This window comes from Drosophila melanogaster, chromosome 2R, assembly GCF_000001215.4.
Source record: "Drosophila melanogaster chromosome 2R".
Taxonomy (NCBI): Eukaryota; Metazoa; Arthropoda; class Insecta; order Diptera; family Drosophilidae; genus Drosophila; species Drosophila melanogaster.
The window spans coordinates 16,571,983-16,594,731 of NT_033778.4; the positions used below are offsets into that span (position 1 = coordinate 16,571,983).

Below are 22,749 nucleotides of genomic sequence, written 5' to 3' on the forward strand. Positions count from 1 at the left end.
ATTCCCATAATAAAAAATGGTATTATGGTCTGGTTTCTAAACTCTCATTATTACTTATCCGCTTATCAACTAACTTTCCAAGTTTTTATTTTCGGTGGTCAGTTTTGAAATAGTCGTCGTCTGAAATGCAAGTGATATTCGGGATTCTGTTAATCTTGGCAGTAATATGCAGTATTTTATCCGAATTCTGCGATAATGGAACTGGAGAGTGCAAGGAACTGAGTGCCACGGATTGCCCGTCTATATTCTTCAATCTGCATCTAATCAGAAATTTTGTGAAATATTGCGATAAATCCAACCACATTGTTTGTTGTCTGCTGCCCAACAATATGCAACCTCAATCGCAGCAATTCTCCGCAAATATTGGCCTCAGGAGATTCGAAAAGGGTCAGTTTCTGCGACAAATCATCTGTGAAATATTATACATATATATATATACATATATATGCATCCAAACAGAATGCCGTCGCTTCAACGAGATAAGAACTTCCTGCCGCACCACTCCCTTCATTGTGGGCGGCGCCAAGGCCGCTGGCCGGGAATTTCCCTTCATGGCGCTGCTGGGTCAGCGTGGGAAAAACTCATCACAAATCGACTGGGACTGCGGTGCCATTATCATCCATCCCAAGTTCGTGCTCACCGCTGCCCATTGCCTGGAAACCAGCGAGTAAGTGGAATTTAATTGAAATGCTAAAGTAATCAGAAGAATCACTTAGAAGTTGATTAAAATAACAGTGTAATTAAGACACAAACATGAATAGTAATAAATATTCAACAAAAGCAAAAGTCAATAAATTCCTTTCTTAAAAACAACTTTCTTTATTTAGCTACTAGCTTTAATTAATTTACATCACTACACTTTTTAATTTAATTTATTAAAAATATGTTAGACATATAAATTTAATTTATTTAGCGCAGCCTCTTATTTGTCGCTTGGAATTTAGTTCAAAAAAAGTTCAAAAAAAATCAGCATAAATTCGCATCTGATTATCTGAATCCATTCGTCACCGCTAATGCGTTTGCGGCATAAATTAATTCGCATAATGGTATAGAAAATAATGGTCTAAATATATTAAGACAATACAGATAAAAACATCATGTTTTAAACATTGTTTCCCAAAATCTTTCCTACGTGGAAATAGGAATTTGGTACAAGCCAGTTTTGACATCAATCGTTCATCCAACTCAAATAGTGATTTAATTTGTTGATTTACCTCAGGACCAAGGAGCAGCGTCTGGATCCCAACTATGATGGCCCCAAGTACGTGGTCAGATTGGGCGAACTGGACTACAATAGCACCACGGATGATGCCCAGCCGCAGGATTTCCGGGTACTCAACTATGTGGTGCATCCGGCGTACGGCGAGGATGATGACACGGGCAGTCGCAAGAACGACATTGCCGTGGTGGAGCTGGAAATGGAGGCGACTTTCAGCGAGTATGTGGCACCTGCCTGCCTGCCGCTCGATGGCGGAAATGAGCAACTGCAGGTGGCAGCCGCCGGATGGGGCGCCACCTCGGAGAGTGGACACGCCTCGTCGCATCTGCTCAAGGTGAGTCTCGATCGATACGATGTGGCCGAGTGCAGCCAGCGACTGGAGCACAAGATCGATGTGCGCACCCAATTGTGTGCGGGATCGCGGTCCACCAGTGCGGATACTTGTTATGGCGACTCCGGCGGTCCTGTCTTCGTGCAGCATCCCATATATTCGTGCCTGAAGCAAGTGATTGGCATCACCTCCTATGGATTGGTCTGCGGTGTCCAGGGACTGCCCAGTGTGTACACCAAAGTACATTTGTATACCGACTGGATCGAGAATATCGTGTGGGGCGAGTAGGCATCAAAATATTTGCCCAACTCATTCGCAACTTCAACTGTTTGGACATTTACTTAATGAAGATTTGATATTAATGAAGATATTTCATGAATATATACATTCTTGGCATTCGACATTCAATCAAGATACGCGATGATTGGTTGCAAGTAAACGTGTGTGCTTCATTGGATCATAAATATTTATATAGTGAGTTGTGGCCATGCCATGTGGCAGCTCGCAGCTGACTTCCGTGCTTTTATTTAGCAAAATACATTTTAAAATGCAAACTTTAAGTGCATAATTATAGCACTTTAGTTACCATAGCAATAAAAACTATCCTTGGATCTACTCATCTAACTACTAGCTATTTCAGCATGATTTCAATTTGTTTTATAACCAGCTGCAACTAACTGCAAGTGAGTTTTGTTATTATATTTATATATATATATATTAAAGATTATTATTTATGATGTTTTGCTGCTGAAGCAAAAAAAAGAGAAGCGAAAGCCTCAAACATTTCGGAGGATCGAAGAACTTTTGACTGCAAAAGTCCAAATTTCATATGCTAAACGAATTCAGAAAGTAAAAAACCTGAACGGCAGAGTGATTAAAAAAAAAAAGCCAGTGAAGATCCGGTTAATAGCCTTTCCAAGTGCAATGCGAAGCCAAAAACTAGATCTCGAGCCGGTCACATGAGTTCATCTCACTCATTCCGATCTCATTCTGATGAATAAAAACGGCCCCCGAATGAAAGTAAGAAAGTAAGAAAGCAGCATTTTGCATTTTGATATCAGTTTTGTTAGCTTTAATCAAACGTCGCGATAACAAGTGGCATAACAAACATTTGGGCCTTAATCTACGAGGATGTGTTTGTGGTTGTGATTGTGGGTGTTTGGTGCGAATGTGTATATATATATATATATTATATAATATTTAATATGATGAGTGCTCCATTCTCTTTCTCTATATTCGTGCTGCAGTGCATTTGACTTAGAACTAGGACGCATCGAAAGTGGCTAAGTGGCTAAGTGCTAGAGGACCCTGTAGAAGGCCAAACCAAACCGGATTGGCTGGATGGACACTGGATTCGATTGGAGTGTACTACACCCGCTGCAGACGGTTCAGATCGTGACGCCTCTGGGCATTCCTGTCCCTGATCTCCTGCTTCCGAATCTCCTGCTGCTTGTACACGAACAGCGGCCGAAAGACGATGGCCCGTCGCGGACGACTCAGCTTCTGGACATCCGCATCCCTGCGCTGGCGCACCGAATATGGCCGAAACAGATTCGACTTGGCCGTATCGTGGGCATACAGTGTGCTCAGAAAATCAAAGTACGGCTTGGATCGCAGACTATCCGGCTGTGCCAACGGCGAGGGACTGTAGTTGAACTGATTGGGCGTCTCGATGTCCAGCAGGGCGTGGGGCACCTCCTGCTGCTGCGGTGCAGCCATTGTCGTCGTCATCGTTGTCGCCAGAATGACCAGGATCAGTGGAGCGAGCTGCAAGGAAGGAACAAGGAAGGAATGAAGGGAAGGGAACTTTGGTACACAAGTCAGTCAGAGGTGTGAATAGCTGATGGAGGCCAGCGCCAGAACCTGTCTGCTCTTAGCGCTCTTATGCTGCCAATTAGCATACAATAATTAATTTAAATTTAACCAACTGGCGGCGACGGGAAGATGTGATCCATGATATAATCGCAATCAAATCTAATTTATAGTCGCACGTAAAATATTCATGAGCACGTCGTCGCAATTTTGGTGGGCGTCATCGTCATCATCCAGCTGATCTCTAGGCGCCACCCAACCGGATGCATCACTGGCCATAGTCTCCTGGATCTCAAGCATTTGAATCAATCGCCAAGCCAAGTGTAATTGTTACTATGTTTTCGATGGTTTTTTTTTTCTTTTTGAATTATGTAAAACCTTAACCGCAGTCAAAAACAAATTAATTACAATCGGCGGCGGGGCAAAAGGAGAAGATCGAGATCGAGGTGGAGACTGTAACCGGTTGCGTTTCATGTGGTTCAGGGTTAAGAGAGCTCGACTTTGTAAACGGTATCAAGGCTCCACCAGCAGGATGGATGAGCTGCGGATGAGCTGCGGATGAGCGGATGAGCGGATGAGCCCAAGATCAAGTGCAAAGTGCCATGGGCACGAAATAAAGACATTTTACGACACTTCCTCATCGAGATGATCACAAGATCGAATCGAATCGAAATCGAAATCGAAATGGAAATGGAAACGGCTATAAGATATAGATGTAGAAATAGAATTGGAATAACTTGATTCGATAATGCGTTCGGCCTTGTCCGGCGGCGAAAAAATCAGAGTACGCTGTCCGTTTTGCAGCCTTAATATGTGAATTTTTTTTGGTTTTTGGTCGAAAATGTTAATCGGCGAAACACGTTTCTTTGTTGGCCTGTGTTGTGTTTTGGCTCATAAATTTCGAACTTTGAGTAACCATAATACTCACTTGCCAAGTGTACGCAAACATCTTTGCTGGGTATGCGTTAGTCGAGTTGCGTTGAGTGGAGTATCCTGTTTCGAGTCTGCACTTAGTCACTTTTTCCAATTCGGATGAAAGATTGTAGATTGCAGATTGCAGATTGTAGATTGAAGATTTCACTCGCGAATAGTCGAAACCGTTCTGATCGATCGATTAGTTAGTCAGTTTGTTTGTTATCAGTGATCGCTTAACACCTTGTTGGCCCCCGGGGCTATCGATTCGCTTTGGTTGGCTTCGATTCTCGTTGCTGTCGCCGCTGAGCGTGCGCTTCGACTGTTCAGAATTTTTGTGACAATTCACTTTTATACGGCCCGATTCGATGCCCTCGCCCCGCGGAACTGGTTTCCCGACCCGGGTTTCGCTAAATATTGCCGATATCGCGGCGTGCGTAGCAGCCCCCTTTGCCACCAAAAAAAAAAAAAATAAATAAATAAATAAAAAAAAAACACAACCTAGGGTTCCAGTTCCAGTGTTTTGTGGCCAAATTGCCAAATTGGTGGCACTGGCTGCATTTTGGCCGCTCCAGCTGGTCACGTAATTAACGCTTCTGCGGCTTCCCAGGGATATCAATTCAATTCAAATCAAATCAAATCGAATCGAATTGAATCACATATGCGTCACATAAGCCGCGTTTGTTTGCGCTTGGCATTAACCGATCTTCGATCTTCGGCGTTAACTAATTAAACTTTTTCCATGACGCACTTACCAATCAAGAAGACACTAATCTCCCCAGTAGTTCGGATAAGCAGATAGCAGGATGAGAATGGCGATGGGCAACTGGCGCCACACACACACACACGGAAGCCACCGTGGAGTCGTAAAGCTTGTCAAGATCTATAGCTCTAAAGATCGAGATCTCTCGCCGAGATCACGGCATCGGATCGGAACCAATTTGGTGTTCATTATGCGGCCGCTTTATGCAAATCGCTGCGATGCGGTGACGCATATTTGGATGGATAACTTGGAAAACTGTCAACCGAGCACTTGAGCTTGGCTTTCATGCTTGAGGGGAACACGTAATCCCAAGGTCTCGAGTTCTTGTTTAATGCCAATGGTAATGAGCCGCGCTCGACTGGATCGGTTCTCCGGATACCGCTGGCCAAAAGAGAAAACCCCCTTCTTGCCGCACGTGATCAGTGGATCAGATCTTGGATCTCGCATCTCAGAACTGCGATCTCCGATCATCGATGGGGTTCGGGTTTGGAACTAGTGTGTTCGATTCGCTGGGCCAGTGACGTTGTTGGCCAAGTGGCATTAGTTTGTCGATTTCAAGACCCGTCTTGGCCGTGTCAATGGCCAACCGGTTGCTTCGGCAGACTGCCGTGCTGCTGCTGCTGGCTGATTTATTCAATTGGCTAACATTTAGCCAAATTGCCCGTCAACACCCCCGAATTAAAAAAAGAATAAAAATAGAGAAGAAAAAACGGGCTCAGAACGCGCGATTCATTTGGACTCTTTGTTTGGCTTGGCATTTTCTTGCGTATTTTTAGCCAGAACCAAGCCATTTTGACCATAATATTTGTACAATAAATTTCATTTAATTAGTTTTTTGGCTCGCAGCCGGTTTGAAACGCAATAAGATTAATCGCCAGCGCCGATAAGCGCCTTCGTCACAGGCCGACAAAATGTCAGAGAGTGAAAAACAAAATATAAATGCTTATCAGCGACTTGCGTCTATTTGCCGATCGGTGAATTTCAGATTCGACCGGATCCTAACGGTATACCATATAATACCATTATTCCGGCAACGTTCCAGACACACAAACTAATGCAAATTAAATGGCTAATCCGTTGGCAGCTTCCTCGGAAATTATTAGTTGTCAGGCGGTTGAAAGACAAAGCCGATTATGATACCCAGAAATCCTGATAGCACACTCATTCATTATTCATTCATGAAAAGTTTTTTCTGTGAAATCAGTTTGGCTTGGAATCGGAAATGCATATGTTCTAATTGGGTGAGGTATGCTACACGGCTGGGCGTTGACTTCCGCGAAGGAATACGACTCATCCAGGTGCTAAGTGGGCCAAGATGGGCTGCAGCAATTGAATCACAAATGCCAATCGCCGACTGGCGCCCACCAAAGGTGAGAAAGGTGGGCACGTTCCGGCTGTCTGGGAAAGTGATATTTTCATTTCCCAACAAAACACATCCATCCTGACCAATCGCATTCGCATTCGCATTCGCTGTTTGCCCTTTCACTTTGAGCCGGAAAGGCGTACGTCATGCATAATTTAGGTGCCTGATACCCGCTGGTGGTAATTAGCACTCGGCTGACTTCGTCACTGTGCTCTAATTTGATTTCGTTACTAATTAATCGCGCTTTTTCCCCAAAAAAAAACATGGAAATTTTCGCCAATCCAATGGGTAACATTTGTGATAGGCGGTTTGTTAAATGCGTTTATTGGTTTCACAATGTATTTGCAACATTGTTTTTAAATTTACGCGCCCCACTGCGAATGCCTTGATTCGATTTCGAAATTGGCAGTGCGGCCAGATCGTTGGAAATCGGTAAGCAAGCTTTCACTCAAAAAAATGTTGAGCGACTTTTGGCATTCAACTCATGTCAATAAATTATACATTCAACGAGTGACTTTATCGCCGGATTGAGTTACAAATTGAATTATGCCGCCAATCTAGATCATTAAGACATTTTATTCCAGAATTTTGTATTATTTTGCAGGGTTATAAAAATTTAAGTTTACCAAATCCTAAAAATGCTAAAAGTCAATGACACACATGTTTGGAGTTAACTAATTATGGCCGACCAATTGTAGTTGACCACGACAGTTTTAAAATTTTCACATTTTATCGTATGTAATAAAAATTTTTTTCAAATATTATTTTCATTATGTTTATTATTATTTATTTATTTGTAATTTATATATGTTACATATATAAATGCCTGAAATTCACATTGCAAAAAAAATAAATTTGGGCATTATTACAAGTTGAAAATATCAAATTCCCAGAAATCAATAACATTAGTATAACACAATAACACTTACGTTATCGAATTGGAATAACATTCAATAACGATCGCTGGCAGCAATTTCGAAATTAACCGTTTAACCGATTGGACGTATACAGCACAATGTTAGCGGCCGTCTGTTTGCTAACAGCGGGCGATAACAGGCGAAGAGAAGCCACTGTTAAGTAGACCATCTAAAACAGTTTCCAGAGCTGTGCCAACAACAAAACACAAAATCACTCAACTCTTACGAATATTGGTAAAAATTTATAAGACGTTTTAAAAACTTAATTAAAGTGCGACTGCCGGCAACTGAACCGTGTTCGCACCGAAAATTCGCGTCGCGTTGCTCCTATCGTGCGGTTCTAGCTGGATTATCAACAAATGCCAAAATTTCGTCAAAGCGAATAAAAATCATATATGTATACATAATACCTGCGCCTGTGTGTGTGTACCACTCGGTGTGTGCGTTTGTGTTTGTGTATGTGTGTGTGTGTAAGACCGATCTCTCAAGCGAAATCACTTAGCGGCGTTGTGTGTGTGTTCGAGTCTTCGCAAATAAAAACCACATTTTCTTAATATTTAACTAATATTTCGCACAACGGTTGAAAGAAAAACGACAACATTGGCATTGAAGTTCACCGAAAAAAAAGTAAAGTGAAGCCGAAATTTCCTTATCAGTAGAGCGCAAATGGTGAGCGAGAGAGGGATGACGAGGGAGAGAGAGGGGGCGAAAACTGGTGCAACAATAACTATGTATTTTAGACCCAAATATACAGCTCGTAATACCTCGTAATACCTTTCACAATTCTGGACACTCTCTTTCTACCCAGTTTTGTGACTGTGTCGCTTATTATTGTTGTTTCGCTTGTCTCGCGATTAGAATTAATTGACAAATGCCAGCAACAAAATACATTGTATTCGGGTTCTTTTTTGCGGTATATGTATATTTTTCGGGCAAAAAAAATGCACTGACAGAAAAGTGGTAGCACTTTAGATAGGAGAGAATAGTGGACACACGCCAACTAACGCGACAGTAGATAACCAGTACAGCGTTCACAGTCAAGCTCGAATAAGAGCAACAGGATGCACGAACGAAGCCGCAAAACGGAGACGGCGAGCAGCGTCACTGAATAACATGAATAAGTCATAACTAGTGTTGGCCTTTGCCGTTCTGCGATTGGTTAGACATAAAAACGGAGTATGTACGAAAACATTAAACGCGGTTCAACGACCGCCGCCATCTACATACATACATACATATGTAGTTGTCCATGTATATGTTTCGGTTTTCGGTTCTCGGAGATAGAAAAGCATAGCGGAGCATATAGCCAGACTTCTTCCATTAGCGCACCTGTCACACCAGTCTTTATCGCCAGTTTTGGGGTTATCTAGAAAAGGCAACAGGTATGAAATCAGGTAAGGCCCTCCCTCTCTCTCTCACGCACTCGCACTCTCCCTCTCACGCTACGATCTGTGTGAACTATCGCGTGGGGACACAAGGACATATCGATACGTGACATGCAGACGATCGATAACCAAAAAAAAAACACCCCTTCACTTCCAGCTGGTGCAACTAACGGTTTCGATTACCCGGAATATTAGAGGAATACGCAAATAACCGTAAAATCCAGCTAAATGTCATATGTACGCCAGCTGAAGCGGCAGAAAATGTCCCAGGCGAAGAAGTTCGGCGATGGCGATCCGTTCAACTACCAGGAGCTCAACATCATCGGCGAAGGTGAGCGACTTGGGTGGGATTTAATAATGGGACGCGGTTGCTTTGTTGTTGGGATAGGTCCGGCTCTCTTCGCACGAGAGGCTTTCGTTTGCTGGTCGCTTGTTGTTAACGTTTGATTACTTTAATTTGCTTACAAAGTCTGGGCTATTTGGTTTCACTACTGTTTACGATCAATCGGGAGCTCCGACATTGTTATGAAGCTGAAATGACAAGTGCACTTGGAGGAATGTTGTTGTTTTTTTACCCCTTTACTAATTAAGCGTGGAAATTCCGCGAAAAGGGGAAATATTGGATGGAAAACTCCCCTGTATTGGATCCTACACCTTCTACCTGCATACTTTTAGGTCCACTCTCGGCGGACTACGTGTTTCTGCCGATCTCACATCCATGATGATCTGACAAGTGGCTCATGGTCTTTTTTTTTTGTGGTCAGTAATTACGATCGCTTGTTTGCTGTAAATAAAGCCCAAATCAATTACGTCACCGATCATGCCGATCATCATGGGCAGGCGAATGCTAATGATGGATATTGTTACTGGGTGTTGTGCGAGTCATGGGTCCGCACAATTTCATCTGTTATACAACGCACACACACACACATACACTCAAACTTTCGGCTGTCTGCCTTTCTGTGCACATTCATTCAATTATTATTCGCTTTCGCTCAGTCTCATTTTTGCTACTTTGTACTATGGAAAATTTGACCACTTTTTGTGGCCAAACTAACTCCAAACTTTTTTTGCATTGCCTTACACTAGCCCATATTTTTAATGATATATAATATATATTTTTTAGTTTGCAGATAGTCATTCAATTAACTTTTTTGCATTGCCTAACAGTAGTCACCGTTGTAACTAAATGCATGCATTTAATATTACATATATTAATCGGTTTTCGGCCAGATAAAGTGCGTAAATTTCCCATAGTGCTTTGCTTTGTTGTTTTCTTTGCGCAATTTTTCGAGTTTATTTTGCTTGTATATTTGTATATTTTTTTGACAATTCCAATTGGACAGACCAGTTGCCGACGTTCAAAAACGAGTCGAGCTCACGGCCTTGTACTTGAATGTAGCAACAGCGGCACAGTTCATAAGCCAGGTGGTCTAGAGACGGTGACAAAGGGACGGAAAACCAAATTCACCCCCCCCCCCCCTCAAGTTGCGTTTATTTCGGGTGTATCAGTACATATCTGCTGTTTCTGTATGTCAGTGTCAACCGAAATAGCCGGTGCCTTCTAGCTTTTCTACCCCCCACGCATGTCCGTCCGTCCGTCCGTTTGTCCATTTGTCCATTTGTCCGTACGGGTGATAAATTTTCGGTGACATTTCTCTGGCATGCCAGAATTTGATTCTGATTGGGAATTTTGCTCGTCTCTTGTCGTTTTTCTTTGCCCGTGAACATGTAGAAATTAAGATCACGTTGTACCTGAGACAGCAACAGTTTCATGAGGAAATTAGTCTGAATTTCGTGCAATATTTTGACTAATTTTGAGTGCATATAATATAGTCTCTAATATATGCAATTATTGCATGCATTGCAATACGATTCTTTTGGGCTAAATGCATTCATTGTCTATTCATTCAATCATTATAAACAGTTAGTTCATCGAACAAGGCAAATAAATCAAGTCACTTCAATCGTAAGGGCTATAAATACGATGTTGAATATGAAAAGTATAAATACACCATAATGATATGAAGAAGCTAAGTGGCACCTTCTCTCTTTCTCTCGCCTCTCTGATTTCTGCCATTTATCTTATCGGCACAGCTGACTTTATTTTATTCTATTTTCGGCTGTCTTTCGCATTTATTTCCCGTTGTAAGCATTTTGATGTACAATTTCGATCCACTTTTCAGGTGCCTATGGAACGGTTTACAGAGCCCGCGATGTGATCACCGGCAACATAGTGGCGCTGAAGAAGGTTAGGATATCGCTGAACGAGAACGGTGTGCCAATGTCCACGCTGCGGGAGATTTCGCTGCTGAAGCAGCTGAATGCCAGCAATCATGCGAATATTGTCAAGTGAGTATGGGTGATTTACACGCTGCCACAAGGGCAGTGGGCTTCTAAATGGCCTTGGAGTTGAGTACTTTATGTAGAACTATAGCTAGCTAGCTGTATATGAGGGGTGTTATCACCCGCCATTGGGGCCAAGTGGCGGCGCCAAAGCTATTTGCCAAACTCATTTGTAAAGAGCCGCATCGCAATGTCAGCGCGCTTGTGTTTATCTGTGCATGCTATAGCCGTAATATTCCGACGATTTGCCCCCGGCGAACGCCCTCGCTTCTGACATATGCCAGTCAAGTCAAGTAAGTCTGAAGCAAGTCGATCCGCTCCCGCTGATAACTGATCACTGCAGTTCGCAAATGTGGGCGATTTTGTATTGGCATTATGTTTGTTTGCGGCGGCCGTTAGGAATTTGAATTAACAGAGCAGCTCGATAACCACATGTTGCTGTCGCGCGTTATCGATGTGCGCACTCGCTTGCACTTTAGCAGCGTGAGAGCGCGACGCGAATACAGTACAAAGAGATCGACAGAGAGAGAGAGAGAGAGAGAGATCTCGCACAACAGAATGTTAAGTTAAGTTGCAAATGGCTACAAAGTGCAGCTGTTATTTTGTTTGAAGCCAAAAGTGTTGGAGGGGTACAAGAAATAAATCAATGGCAAATTAAGTTTCTTGTATTTATCTGTATTTTTAAAAACCCAATGTGCCAGTTGCTAAAGCAAGTGTAACAGTAGAAGGTTTCAATAAAACTGTGCCTTTTAAGTAATTCAAAGGCAATGTTAAAATAACTGCCCGAACTGATTCTAACATAATGCTAACATAACATAATGCTAATCTGCTCTGCTAACGTTTACGTTTTGCCTCTGTCCGAAAACGATCTGTAGCCTCTCTTACTGGACGCTCTCTTTGGCTCTTTGATCGCCATGTGCGCATGTGTTTGTCTCGAGTGCTTCGCGTAGTTCCCGAAACGAACAAAGTATGGCCAATGGCGTATTGGCGCACCACAACCAGCAGCATTTTATGACACATTTTTTTTATATCTCTCAACATTTCCCCCATACATCGCTCTCTGTCGCACACAAAATCAAACAATTTGTACATACAAAGATTGCACTTCCCCTCTCTTTCAGACTGTACGAAGTATGCCAGTTTCTGGAGCGCGACGGCCAATTGCTGATTCTGTTGGTTTTCGAACATGTGGAGCAGGATCTTTCGGATCTTATAGACAGACTTCCCAAATCGGGCATGTCGCCGCCCACAATTCAGGTGGGTCTCAAAATGATATCAAAATTTCAGAAAATGGTATATGAAATTATTTCCTATTGCAGCGCTTGTCAAGGGAACTACTGACCGGTGTGGACTTCTTACACTCACACCGTATCATCCATCGGGATCTTAAGCCGCAAAACCTGCTGGTCTCCTCGCAGGGCCACCTCAAGATCGCCGACTTTGGCTTGGCCAAGACCTACGGTTCGGAGATGAAGCTCACCTCCGTGGTGGTCACCTTGTGGTACCGCGCACCCGAGGTTCTGCTCGCCCAGCCCTACAACAGCACCGTGGACATCTGGAGTGCCGCCTGCATCATCTTCGAGATGTTCAATCGGCGCGCCCTATTCCCGGGCACCTCCGAAAAGAATCAGCTGGACCGCATCTTCGAGTGAGTGCACAAATACTGCCATTGAAATCGGTGATTTTTAATTACATTTATGCGATTTCACGCAGACTGACCGGTAGACCCACCGAGCAACAGTGGCCACAGACCATTTCCGTGGCCCTGGAACACTTTCCCCAGCGGCATCCAAAGAGACCAAAAGACTTTTGCCCACACCTGTGCAAGTACGCCGATGATCTGTTGAATGTGAGTATGAAAATGAAGATACATATCTTGTTGCATGGTCTAGACTAACGCATACCCTATGTTTGCCCGCAGAAAATGCTTTCCTACGACCTCCACCTGCGACCATCCGCCTTGGCCTGTTTGGAGCACGATTACTTTCAGCAGGAACCCCTATAGTCTCGATGCCCAGAAGGATAATGGATAATGGATTATGGATTATGGATTATGGATTATGGATGTGGAAGTGAAAGTGGCAGTGGACTGATCATTGCGGCCGCGCTTCGTTCTTGTTACCAATGTTCCTTTAAGTGTAGTGAAGCATTTTGTTTATTTTTTCGCGACAGTCCAGTTATTGTGTCCGGGGATACGGATCCGGAATAAAGAATACCTTAATTTGTTTGTAGTCGTAAGTTAAGTGTGAATACTACTGCCGATCAACTATCTGATGACCATTACATGTGAAACGATTCTCGAGGGCGTTTGAAGGCCCTCCAAATCGAAATGTGATACACAAAGTTCAGGAATGCATTATACAATTTCAAAATTTTGTACAACAATCATTTATATATGCAATTATATATACAGCATACAATAAGATGGGTCTCATGTCTTTTCTGCAATTTATTTCAAGTGGGGGTGCAACTTAAATTTAAAGTGTTTTTGAAGAATAATAAATATCTCATATTAAACATATTTTCGAAAAAAATTTATTTTTTATACAGCTTTTTCGAGTTTTATTACAGTTTTATATTTATGTGTACAAATAACAGTTAAGTTCTGCTGTTAAAACGATGGTCATGTTAATCATCGATAGCCAGCTGTTAACTTTTACGCATCCCTAGTTCCTTCTCTTAGCTTACGATCACTCTCATTTTGCTCTCTTTCCAGCACTTAACAGTATGTTAGACCTCGCCTAACAGAACCGTTTCAAATGGTGTGACCGCCTACTGCAAGAGCAAAGTGCTTCCCACTATTACGATAGCCAAGTTTGAAACCCAGTGTTGCAACTGATAACATTTCCATGCTGTAAGAAAGGTCATATTATTAAGCTAATATAAATACTTTTTGATGTTGTAAATATAAAAAAAACACACCAAATTGTTCAAAAATCAATAATATTGCTCTAATTTTTATTTAAAAGCAAAATTGAAAATAATATTTGAATTTATCGTTTCATTAGGGGTATTGCTAGATAAGGATGTGGTATACTTTGGTATATATAAGTATGAGCTGGTATTTTCGAGCCTCGACCGCGCGGCCACACTGACTTCCGCCTCTTTTTCGACGACAACTTGCAAAGGAAAGTTGTGTTTTTCGTACATTTTGCCAATTCACGTTTCGTGTCAAGAACCCAAGACTTAAACATGCGTTACGTGGCTGCTTACCTTCTGGCCGTCCTCGGTGGCAAGGACTCGCCCGCCAACAGCGATCTGGAGAAGATCCTCAGCTCTGTGGGCGTTGAGGTCGACGCCGAGCGTCTGACCAAGGTCATCAAGGAGCTGGCTGGCAAGAGCATCGACGACCTGATCAAGGAGGGTCGCGAGAAGCTCTCCTCGATGCCGGTGGGCGGCGGTGGTGCCGTCGCAGCCGCTGATGCCGCACCCGCTGCCGCCGCCGGTGGCGACAAGAAGGAGGCCAAGAAGGAGGAGAAGAAGGAGGAGTCCGAGTCCGAGGATGACGACATGGGCTTCGCTCTCTTCGAATAAGCGGTTGAATGTGGCGAATATACTGTGCAACACACTTGCGAGGCGAGAAAGCAGCGTTCTGGAGCAGCCATTCATACATGGCCGGCCAGTCTACACACTTGTGTAGCACCCATCCGTTCACCATTTCTACGTAATAAAAATCAGCAGTGTTTGCACTTTATATAAACCAAGTGAAATTGTGTTTTTTGTGCCGTTTATGCGGTTATTTTCATGGTTTTTGTGCCGTTTTTTCACCCATAACAGTGGATCCACGTGTTGGCTAACATTCTGTTGGACGCCTACGGAGTGGATTATGTTAACTTAACAGTCGGCGGGGTGCACTGTTAAGACAGCGCATTCTTATTGGATTTTTAGATATTTTTTAGACCTTGTGTATAACAAACAAAATAGATGGAAATTAGTAACTACACTTTCAGAAGGGCAAAAATGGATCAGAAGACGAGATGACATATTGGTAAAGATATAAAATAACCTGCTGTCCGGTTCTAGAAATCTTGTATTTATAAATATTATCTAAACTAAACAAAATATCAAACTTATAGCTTTGTGTTGGATTAGAAAGGTAGCATATACATTTTTAGGGAAGTACTTCTTTTTAGTCCCATAAAAGTTCGTCAAAATATAATATGGAATATAGAGTTTTATAAACATTCTTAATAAGTAGTTTTATATATAAATACACCGAGGAATGCGTACACTAAAACTAATTTACATAAATATGCATTCTATTTAGGCCAGGCCCACAATGGTATAGAATATCAGGGGTAGTACCAGGTTGTCCACCTGGTCGGTGAACGCCTCCACCAGAGCCGAATTCAGTGCTGCGAAAATGGTGGCGAACCACTTGGCCTGGCTCATGGCCACCAGGCCGGAAATCTCCAGGAGCCAGACGGCCATGAGAATGGACACCACGAACGCAATGGTGCCCTCCAGGGATCGGGAAGATCCTAGAAGTATGGCACGCGTGTTAAAATAGAATCTTATATATGCGAATGAACGCATTGAAAGATCAGTGTATCTTTCAGTTCATTCTACTTACTTCCCCACTTGTTGCGTCCCAGCTTGGATCCCACTACACTGGCTGCAGTGTCTCCTACGCCGACAGCTAGAATTCCCGATAGCAAGGCCAGAGTATTGTCGCCAGAGCACGGACATGGTGTCATCCAAATGGGCATTGAGCAGCCGATGAGCAAGCAGAACGGAGTTAGAGCCAACTCTCCGGCGTCCTTTTCGTCCTTGAATGTGCTAAAGGCCACAGCTAGTCTATCGGCGAATGGCGGTATCTTCAGCAGACGCAGCAGCTCCAGGACCACGAAAGCAGCCAACGCCACGCCAGTGGCCAAGTAGAGCAGGGCGCACTCGAAGATCAATCCGGGTATATAGACCATAACAATGAGCAGGTGGAAGATCTTGCGCACACGTGTATTGGCCTTAGCGGAGCTTCCAATTTGCCAGGCGACTGTGAGGCAGGTTAGCACAACCAGCAGCATATAGAAGACCAAGATGGCCAGTCTCTCCTGATCGCGGAGCAGGAACTGCACAAGTGCCAGCAGAGGAAGAGGTCGCGTCACCGGCATGCAGGTGACAGCCAAGAGGAGCATCACCGTCCACAAGTAGAAGCGACATGGCTTCCTCAGCGTTGGAAAGAGGACGAGAGCCACGCAGAACACCAGCAGGCAAAATAGGGCATTCTGTAGAGCCAATGCAAGCGGGTTATTAAAACTTGGTTCCATTCCATTCAACACTCCCTAGCCTTACATACCACCATGATCATGTTGAGCGTATCAAATTCCTCGGTTGGCCAAGAACCGCCGCAAAAGAATCCACCTAGTCGATGGATGGCACTCAAAGCGAAGAGCACCAGTCCCTGGACGAAAACCGAGGCTTCGCCATACGTGAAGGATCTCTGGAAGCCACGTAGCGTGTAAATATAGATTTGCTGATAAGCAGAGGTCATCACGAATCCCACGATGATGGCGAAGGTCAGTGAGGTGTCCACCAGCAGATAGAAGCTCAAACTGGTGGCCACTCCGGGCAGCAGGCTGACCAGGCATTTAACCAAAATGCCCGTCTTCACAAAGGCATAGATGAAGAAACACAGCGTTTCAAGGGCCATACCGCCGGCGGCCACCGTGAGGAGACACTGCATCCTGGCCTGGTCCTTGCATGCCGGCGTGGCGTGGCGCAACAGGCGGACGGTCAAGGCCAGCGGCAGCAGTAGACATAACCAGCCGCCGGGTCCGGCATTTGGCCTACGAAAGGGTCAGATTAGATTACAGATAAGCTGGAACTTTGGACTCCCCTCGGAGACTCAGTCACTGCACTGACTCACCTAGGCGCCATGGCCTTGAGGCTGAAGACATCCGTGCGCTGGGCGCTCCGTCGCTGGTGGCGCACCGCGCCCAATCCACTCGACTGACTGTCCGTGGAGGAGCCGACGGAGTCCGTTTCCGAGTGCTCACTGTCCGTTTCTGGGCTCCGCATCCTCGGTTGGTTCTCAGTACATGATTTCTTTGAGCTCGGCAAGCGTTTGTGTGTCCGCAAATGGGTCAAGTGCGGAGAAAAGCCCTCGCTTTTCCTGCACACTTCGGCCAATTGATGAAGTTTTGCATGCACTGGACCAGCTGGTCGTTTGCTGTTGTTGTTTTTGTTGGGAAACTGTTGATTGGGGTTTGGGATGCACTTGGGTATTCGATGGCGTCCACTGGTGAGGTCACACTAAATTCGATGTGACCAGGTCTTATGCACCTCGGTGGGAAGTTTAAAAACTTAAAAGCTTGAAAATTTTACACTTTTTAAACCGCTCAAAAAGCCTGATATTACCTCTGAATCTTTATAATGTGGCTTAAAGTAAAAGTAGATCTAATTTTATACCAGATTTTAACTATCAATAGAATCCTCTTTAGGGCTTTCCTTTAATAAACTTTTCCTTTTAAATCAAAAAAGAGCGGCGCTTGTTTTTGTATTTATATTGTAAAACCAAACCTCATACAAAGTGCATTAAGCATAAATAACATTGAGAAAATGTTGAACTATGTGGGAATATTCATCGACTTCTTAAAGCAGTCCAAAAAGGTAGTAAAGGACGGGCAGGACAAGAGCTGCTTTAGCCGTCGAGATTCCGGTGAGGCACACGATCAACTTGAAGACTCCATACCAAAACGAGAGCTGCAGCGCCACATGAAGACCCAGGAGACTAGAAAAGTTAAGGGTTAGTATGGTAACTTACATAGTATTATTGAAGATATTTACATTTTGTCCTTGCGACGCGCCTTCTCCAGATTCTTGATGGGCTCCTTGCTGAGATACTGACGCACGCCGAGGATCGTATTGGAAAAGTACTCATCCCACGCCAGCTCCCCGATGTCGATGAAGAACTTCTTCTTGTCCACTATGTTCAAGGTCTTCGATAGCGCCAATAGACGCTTGCTGTCAAAGTGCCACTCGGTGAAGATGAACTTTTCCAGGGTATTCAGTGAGTTCCAAACGTTCTTGTGCAGACGAACCAAGCTAAAAGTTAAATGAAATCATGTAGGCTACTAGGAAATAGGTGTACCAATATTATATGCTTACATAGGCCTGCCGCCTCCAATTTTCGTGACCAGATCCAGGATAATAGCGGGTATGAAATGAAACAGAATGGCGCTCAGTCGGAAGACCCAGAGGCTCTTCACCAGACGCAGGTTGGGATACCAGACGGCACTGTTCAGAGGATAGTCGTGCAGATAGCTGTTGATCTTGTCCGTCATCAGCTCAAAGCGGAAGGGTTTGTATGTGCTGGAGGTCAGGTGGAAGATCTGCAGATCGGCCGGGCGTCCTCCGTTCTTCGCCTGCAGCGAGTTGACATAATAGCCAGTGGTTATGATGCCATTGACCACCACATCGATGGGTATGTAGTCCATAATGATGCTGGGATCCAGGGGAAGGCGACGCAGTACGCCCTTCGATGCGCCCATGAAGAAGCCCTGCGGACCGTTCTTCGAAATGGTCCATCCGGGAATGGGTTCCTTCCAAGCGGCGGTGACTTTAGCACATTACAAAGAATCATTAGTTTCTGGAAGAAAATTAATATTCTACCTAATACTCACTCATACTCGGACGAACAATGCCGCAGGGGAACTTGCTGGCCACATTGGCCACCTCGTGCTCCGCCAGATGCTTTGTAAAGGTATAGGTATTGGGGTGATCCTTCAGAAGTCTGGGAGATGATAATTCATTATTTCTAAGCATAAACCCTTTAGTTTAGTTAAGAGCCACTCACTTTGGTTCCAGTTCCTTGAGGGCATCATCGTTGAGCGTCTCCGAGAGCTGGATGATCTTCTCTGGATCTTCGGGCGCGGGATATAGCTTCTCCTCGACCTTGGTCAGATAGGCATTCACATAGGCGCTGGACACATGGACCAAAGCATCCAGGTTCTTGATCTGCTGGCACAGCTCCACAACTCGCCGAGTGCCCCTCAAGTTGATGTTGGTGGTCTCCTTCAGAGATTGAAAGAAGTCCAAAGTGGCAGCCGAGTGAAAGACAACATTCACGTTGTCGATCAGGGTCTGGCGATCCTTCGGCGAGATGCCCAGATGCTCCAAGCCGACATCGCCTTCGATGGGCACGATCTTGGAGAGACGCGACTGCAGCTGCAGTTCCTTGAACTTGTCGAAAACGGAGTTCTTCTTCAGCTCCTCCAGTCGCTCCTGCACACTCTTGCCCTTCTTGGCGCGCATCAGCAGGTACAGTGTGCCCACGTTGGGAACATCGCGCAATAGTTTCTCCACAATGGTGACGCCCACGAAGCCAGTGGCGCCCGTGATGAAGACATTGCGACCCGCATAGAAGTCTGTGATGGGTGAGCTGAAATATGAAGGGTTTACCAATCAGTTCAGTGCCGTCTATTCTGTTTATATAACGAATACGACCAAATTTACAGACGTCATAAAAAAGATGAACCAAACTTTCTCTCGTCGCCCATTCAAATGGTCCAATGGAGACGCCATTGTGCTTACGACACTCGTTCACCCGTAAAAACCTTCAGGGTAGCGCATCTTGGCTGTTTGTCCCGCTAAAAACCCGTTTTTATCGTGGGCTCCCAGTTCTGAGTGCCCATTGTATTTCTTCTAATATTGATACAACTAATGATTACTTAGCAGGTGTCGACTGGCGGGCGGTTCAATGCCGGAATGCAAAGCAATCTCGTGGGTGTCTCTGGTTTCTTTGTACTTTGATTGGAATCAAGTCGTGCGCTTAAACGCATAAATCAAATGGTTTGATCTCTAAAGATTTTCTTTAGTTTCTATCAATAAATAGGATTTTAGCCCACTCTTTTGGATTCATTATTCATCCAAGTCAATTCTTAAAGATATCATGCTTTTAACAGTAAATGTACTTTGTTTTTTGCTGCAAATCAGTTAAGATAAGCTCTTTAGCTTTGGGGAATTCCCATTTCCACTTTGCAATCGCCTAATTTTCGAACAATTTCGATCAAATTACAAAACGTATTGGGGCTCCAGCAAACACGCAACATGTTCATTCAATTAGCCATGTCTGGCGCATTTCTCTTTTAATGACCTCCACTCGCTGTCTCCGCTATATTTTTTCTTTATGCCAAATGATTTTATAATGACGAACATTGAAGATGAATTCTTTGGTTTTTACTCCCCTCTAACGATGCGTGATATAATTTCTGCATAACAAATGTGTTGCATTTACATTTCCCATATTTGAATATGCAAACAAAAACAAAAAAAAACAAAAAATCAGACGAAATGCAAATTTTCTTTTGAGCAATTAAAGGAAACCCTCGAGATTGCAGAGCCGTCACAAGTAAATAAAGTGCAGTTGAAGCCTTTGCAGGTGCTCATATTTGCACACACGAAATGGCAAGTCATCGTTTTAGCCAGGCTCACAGTTCAAACGCTCGCTTGTTAGCCAAGTTAAGCTTTCACTTTGTGGACCAGCGAATTTGGGGTGAAAAGGGACAGGTGACCCAATCAACACAAATGGCTAATAACTCATCAAGCGTTTTTCCTGAAGTTTCTTATTCACTCCCTTTCTTGGCCAACTCTTTGAAATTAACTTTCTTATCAGCTTTAAATCAACTTCTGAGATTAGATTTTTCTGTTGGCCAGTTCGGTGCTTATCTGGCTTAATTAAGTGAGCCGATTTATGGTGGCAGTGCTACTTGAAATTTGTTTCAAATTATGGTTTTGCTTTGCCTTGGAACTGATACTACTGTATGAATTGTGCACAGTATTTAATGGAACTTGGCTACAAGTGAGGAAATAAGCAATAAAGTGGTGTTATTTGAAAAATCAAGCTTAGTGCCTTAATAATGCCTTGCATAATGCGATATCATTTGCCACAGTTTACCGCATTCCGTTGAGACTGGCGTTAAGAACCCCCATATCATTAGCATTGCACATAAACTTAAATGCTTGCCCACCCCGGCAATTAAGCCACTCGACTTTGAGTAAGTAAGTAACTGACCCTACCAACTGCAATCAACCTTGTGAGCGGCCATAAATCTCTGGCATATTATTATTAATATTCGTCCCGAAAATGTTTCGAACAACCTGTCGTCAGGATGCGATGGCCATAATATGTAATGATCTTGTTGTCCCGCGGTTCCTTTTGATTTCAATAATCTGTAATTTTCCGGTTGATTTCCGGCATGCCCACCACTGCATCATTGACGTCATTTGGCTGAAAAGGCGGCTTTTGACTTGCAAAAGAGTGTATTCGAACAGGTCAAAGATTTAGCTTGAAAACTGGAATGTCTAGCCCTGTTTGCATCTCCCTCTCCAATTGGCTAGCACTGCATAGCCACCTTTAGCGGGTTAATGAAAAATTTCCATTGTTCTCCCATTGCAGGTGACTCTCAGGTGATGGATTCTCGCTGGCGAAAGTGTCCGACCAAATGACCCACTGTCAGCTCGTAATGAAGTAGAATTAGCCGCCGACGCAAGTGTTAATTATAGTACAGTGTGACCCCAATAGCACGAACTATTATGTTATGCATTAAACTTTTGAATTGAGTTCCAAAAGCAAAGGCTATGTAAGATTATAGATCACTAATTCCACTTAAAGTGAATGCGCTTTTATTGGTCATCTAGTTTTAGAGTAGTTTAAAGTTCAAGTTTTGGAAAGTTGGAATAGATATGTTGATCCACTGGACTTCTGGCTTATATGAATGATAAAGTCTACATATGTGAAAATAGTTAACAACACACACATATACCTAATTTATGGTAAGTAAGTGTTTTGAATCAAGATTCCCCATCACATGGAAAGTCTAGATGATTCGGGTATCTTTAGCTCGATGGCTTGTGTTCTCTACGCCAGATTTTTGTCGCATTTCGAACTTTGCTCCGTCTTTCTAACCTCACAAAAGGCGCTCGAAAGCGGGGAAAAGAAATAAAAAAAAAATAAAAAAAGCAGGTTGAAAGTTGTCAAACATGCTACCAAAATTAAATACAACCAAAATTGAGCAGAAGCCGTTGCTTAGAGCCAAATGTAGTGGGACTTACCTGGCCATGGTTTCTCAGCAGGTGTGGTTAACGTCAATAATAATAATGCCAATTGCAGTCTATCCGCTCGTTCTGATTATTTGTTTAAGACTAAAACTCGGCTTAGAACGTCGAAATTTCTCTTTTCCACGTAGCTCTCTTTCTTTTTATCGGCCTCCTCCTCTTCTTATTTATTCCGTCTTTCTATCTTTTACTCCACTGCTTTTGTTGTTGTTGCGATGCGACTGTAAACAAATTACCAACACCAGTGCAACTGCACGTGTGTGTGCCACAACGAACGTGCGTGTGTGTGTGTGTGTGTGTCGGCGTGTGCGAGTGCGAGCGAGGCAGCTGAATGGGCGAGTTTATCTTTATCTGCGTTTCTCCGATCCTCCGATTTTCGAACGTTAGCCGGCAACAGTAAAACTTCAACTGAATCTTTATGCCGTCAATGGCCAACGAAATGTGCTCGGCAGCAAGCGAACTGTTCGTGTATGATCATTAACTACGCTCCGCGGATCGTCATAATAACGATCACGATCGTCGGCCAAACCAGTTAGTCAGTGGCGTCTCAAAGGGGAGTGCCTATTTGGTTTGGTCCCCCACATATGTTTACTTTCTGATCTCATCACATACAATATGGTTAGCTCACTGAGTTTGCGGATACATT

General features: G+C 43.7%; 6 protein-coding genes and 1 non-coding gene across 13 annotated transcripts; 3 read left to right on the forward strand and 4 right to left on the reverse strand.

Annotated features, from left to right (window-relative positions):
* The first annotated feature begins 99 nt into the window (after window positions 1-99).
* Window positions 100-2,172, forward strand: CG4927 (uncharacterized protein). The gene is made up of 3 exons (NM_001038864.2): window positions 100-387; window positions 460-667; window positions 1,220-2,172. The coding sequence occupies exons 1-3, from the start codon at window positions 126-128 to the stop codon at window positions 1,836-1,838; spliced, it is 1,089 nt and encodes a 362-aa protein (NP_001033953.1). The 5' UTR covers window positions 100-125; the 3' UTR covers window positions 1,839-2,172.
* A 424-nt stretch (window positions 2,173-2,596) lies between these two features.
* Window positions 2,597-4,604, reverse strand: Lst (Limostatin). Of its 3 annotated transcripts, none has more exons than NM_137294.3 (2): window positions 4,291-4,604; window positions 2,597-3,317 (listed from the first exon to the last, which is right to left on the reverse strand). In NM_137294.3, the coding sequence occupies exons 1-2, from the start codon at window positions 4,309-4,311 to the stop codon at window positions 2,919-2,921; spliced, it is 420 nt and encodes a 139-aa protein (NP_611138.2). In that variant the 5' UTR covers window positions 4,312-4,604; the 3' UTR covers window positions 2,597-2,918. The 3 variants fall into 3 exon arrangements, with proteins under 3 accessions (NP_611138.2, NP_001246368.1, NP_001246369.1); NM_001259439.2 differs by having other exon boundaries at window positions 2,597-3,356; NM_001259440.2 differs by having other exon boundaries at window positions 2,597-4,604.
* Window positions 4,605-7,487: 2,883 nt separating this feature from the next.
* Window positions 7,488-13,466, forward strand: Cdk4 (Cyclin-dependent kinase 4). 5 transcript variants are annotated; one of them, NM_166185.2, is made up of 7 exons: window positions 7,488-7,551; window positions 8,860-9,033; window positions 10,889-11,054; window positions 12,170-12,305; window positions 12,368-12,696; window positions 12,762-12,897; window positions 12,970-13,466. In NM_166185.2, exons 2-7 carry the CDS (start codon window positions 8,931-8,933, stop codon window positions 13,051-13,053), a joined length of 954 nt encoding a protein of 317 aa, NP_725595.1. In that variant the 5' UTR covers window positions 7,488-7,551; window positions 8,860-8,930; the 3' UTR covers window positions 13,054-13,466. The 5 variants fall into 5 exon arrangements, with proteins under 5 accessions (NP_725595.1, NP_725594.1, NP_001286494.1 ...); NM_166184.2 differs by lacking the exon at window positions 7,488-7,551 and adding an exon at window positions 7,582-7,944; NM_001299565.1 differs by lacking the exon at window positions 7,488-7,551 and adding an exon at window positions 7,783-7,944.
* Window positions 10,014-11,387, reverse strand: asRNA:CR44375 (antisense RNA:CR44375). The gene has a single exon (NR_124576.1).
* A 680-nt stretch (window positions 13,467-14,146) lies between the features above and the next one.
* RpLP2 (Ribosomal protein LP2) lies at window positions 14,147-14,750 on the forward strand. Its single transcript, NM_079040.4, has one exon. It carries the CDS (start codon window positions 14,241-14,243, stop codon window positions 14,580-14,582), a length of 342 nt encoding a protein of 113 aa, NP_523764.1. The 5' UTR covers window positions 14,147-14,240; the 3' UTR covers window positions 14,583-14,750.
* Window positions 14,751-15,062: 312 nt separating this feature from the next.
* Window positions 15,063-17,202, reverse strand: Dolk (Dolichol kinase). Its single transcript, NM_137295.3, has 4 exons — window positions 16,915-17,202; window positions 16,345-16,834; window positions 15,622-16,273; window positions 15,063-15,529 (listed from the first exon to the last, which is right to left on the reverse strand). Exons 1-4 carry the CDS (start codon window positions 17,064-17,066, stop codon window positions 15,312-15,314), a joined length of 1,512 nt encoding a protein of 503 aa, NP_611139.1. The 5' UTR covers window positions 17,067-17,202; the 3' UTR covers window positions 15,063-15,311.
* Window positions 17,203-17,535: 333 nt separating this feature from the next.
* CG8306 (uncharacterized protein) lies at window positions 17,536-22,664 on the reverse strand. Its single transcript, NM_137296.4, has 6 exons — window positions 22,101-22,664; window positions 18,844-19,428; window positions 18,671-18,780; window positions 18,156-18,606; window positions 17,835-18,092; window positions 17,536-17,778 (listed from the first exon to the last, which is right to left on the reverse strand). Exons 1-6 carry the CDS (start codon window positions 22,106-22,108, stop codon window positions 17,640-17,642), a joined length of 1,551 nt encoding a protein of 516 aa, NP_611140.3. The 5' UTR covers window positions 22,109-22,664; the 3' UTR covers window positions 17,536-17,639.
* Window positions 22,665-22,749: the final 85 nt, after the last annotated feature.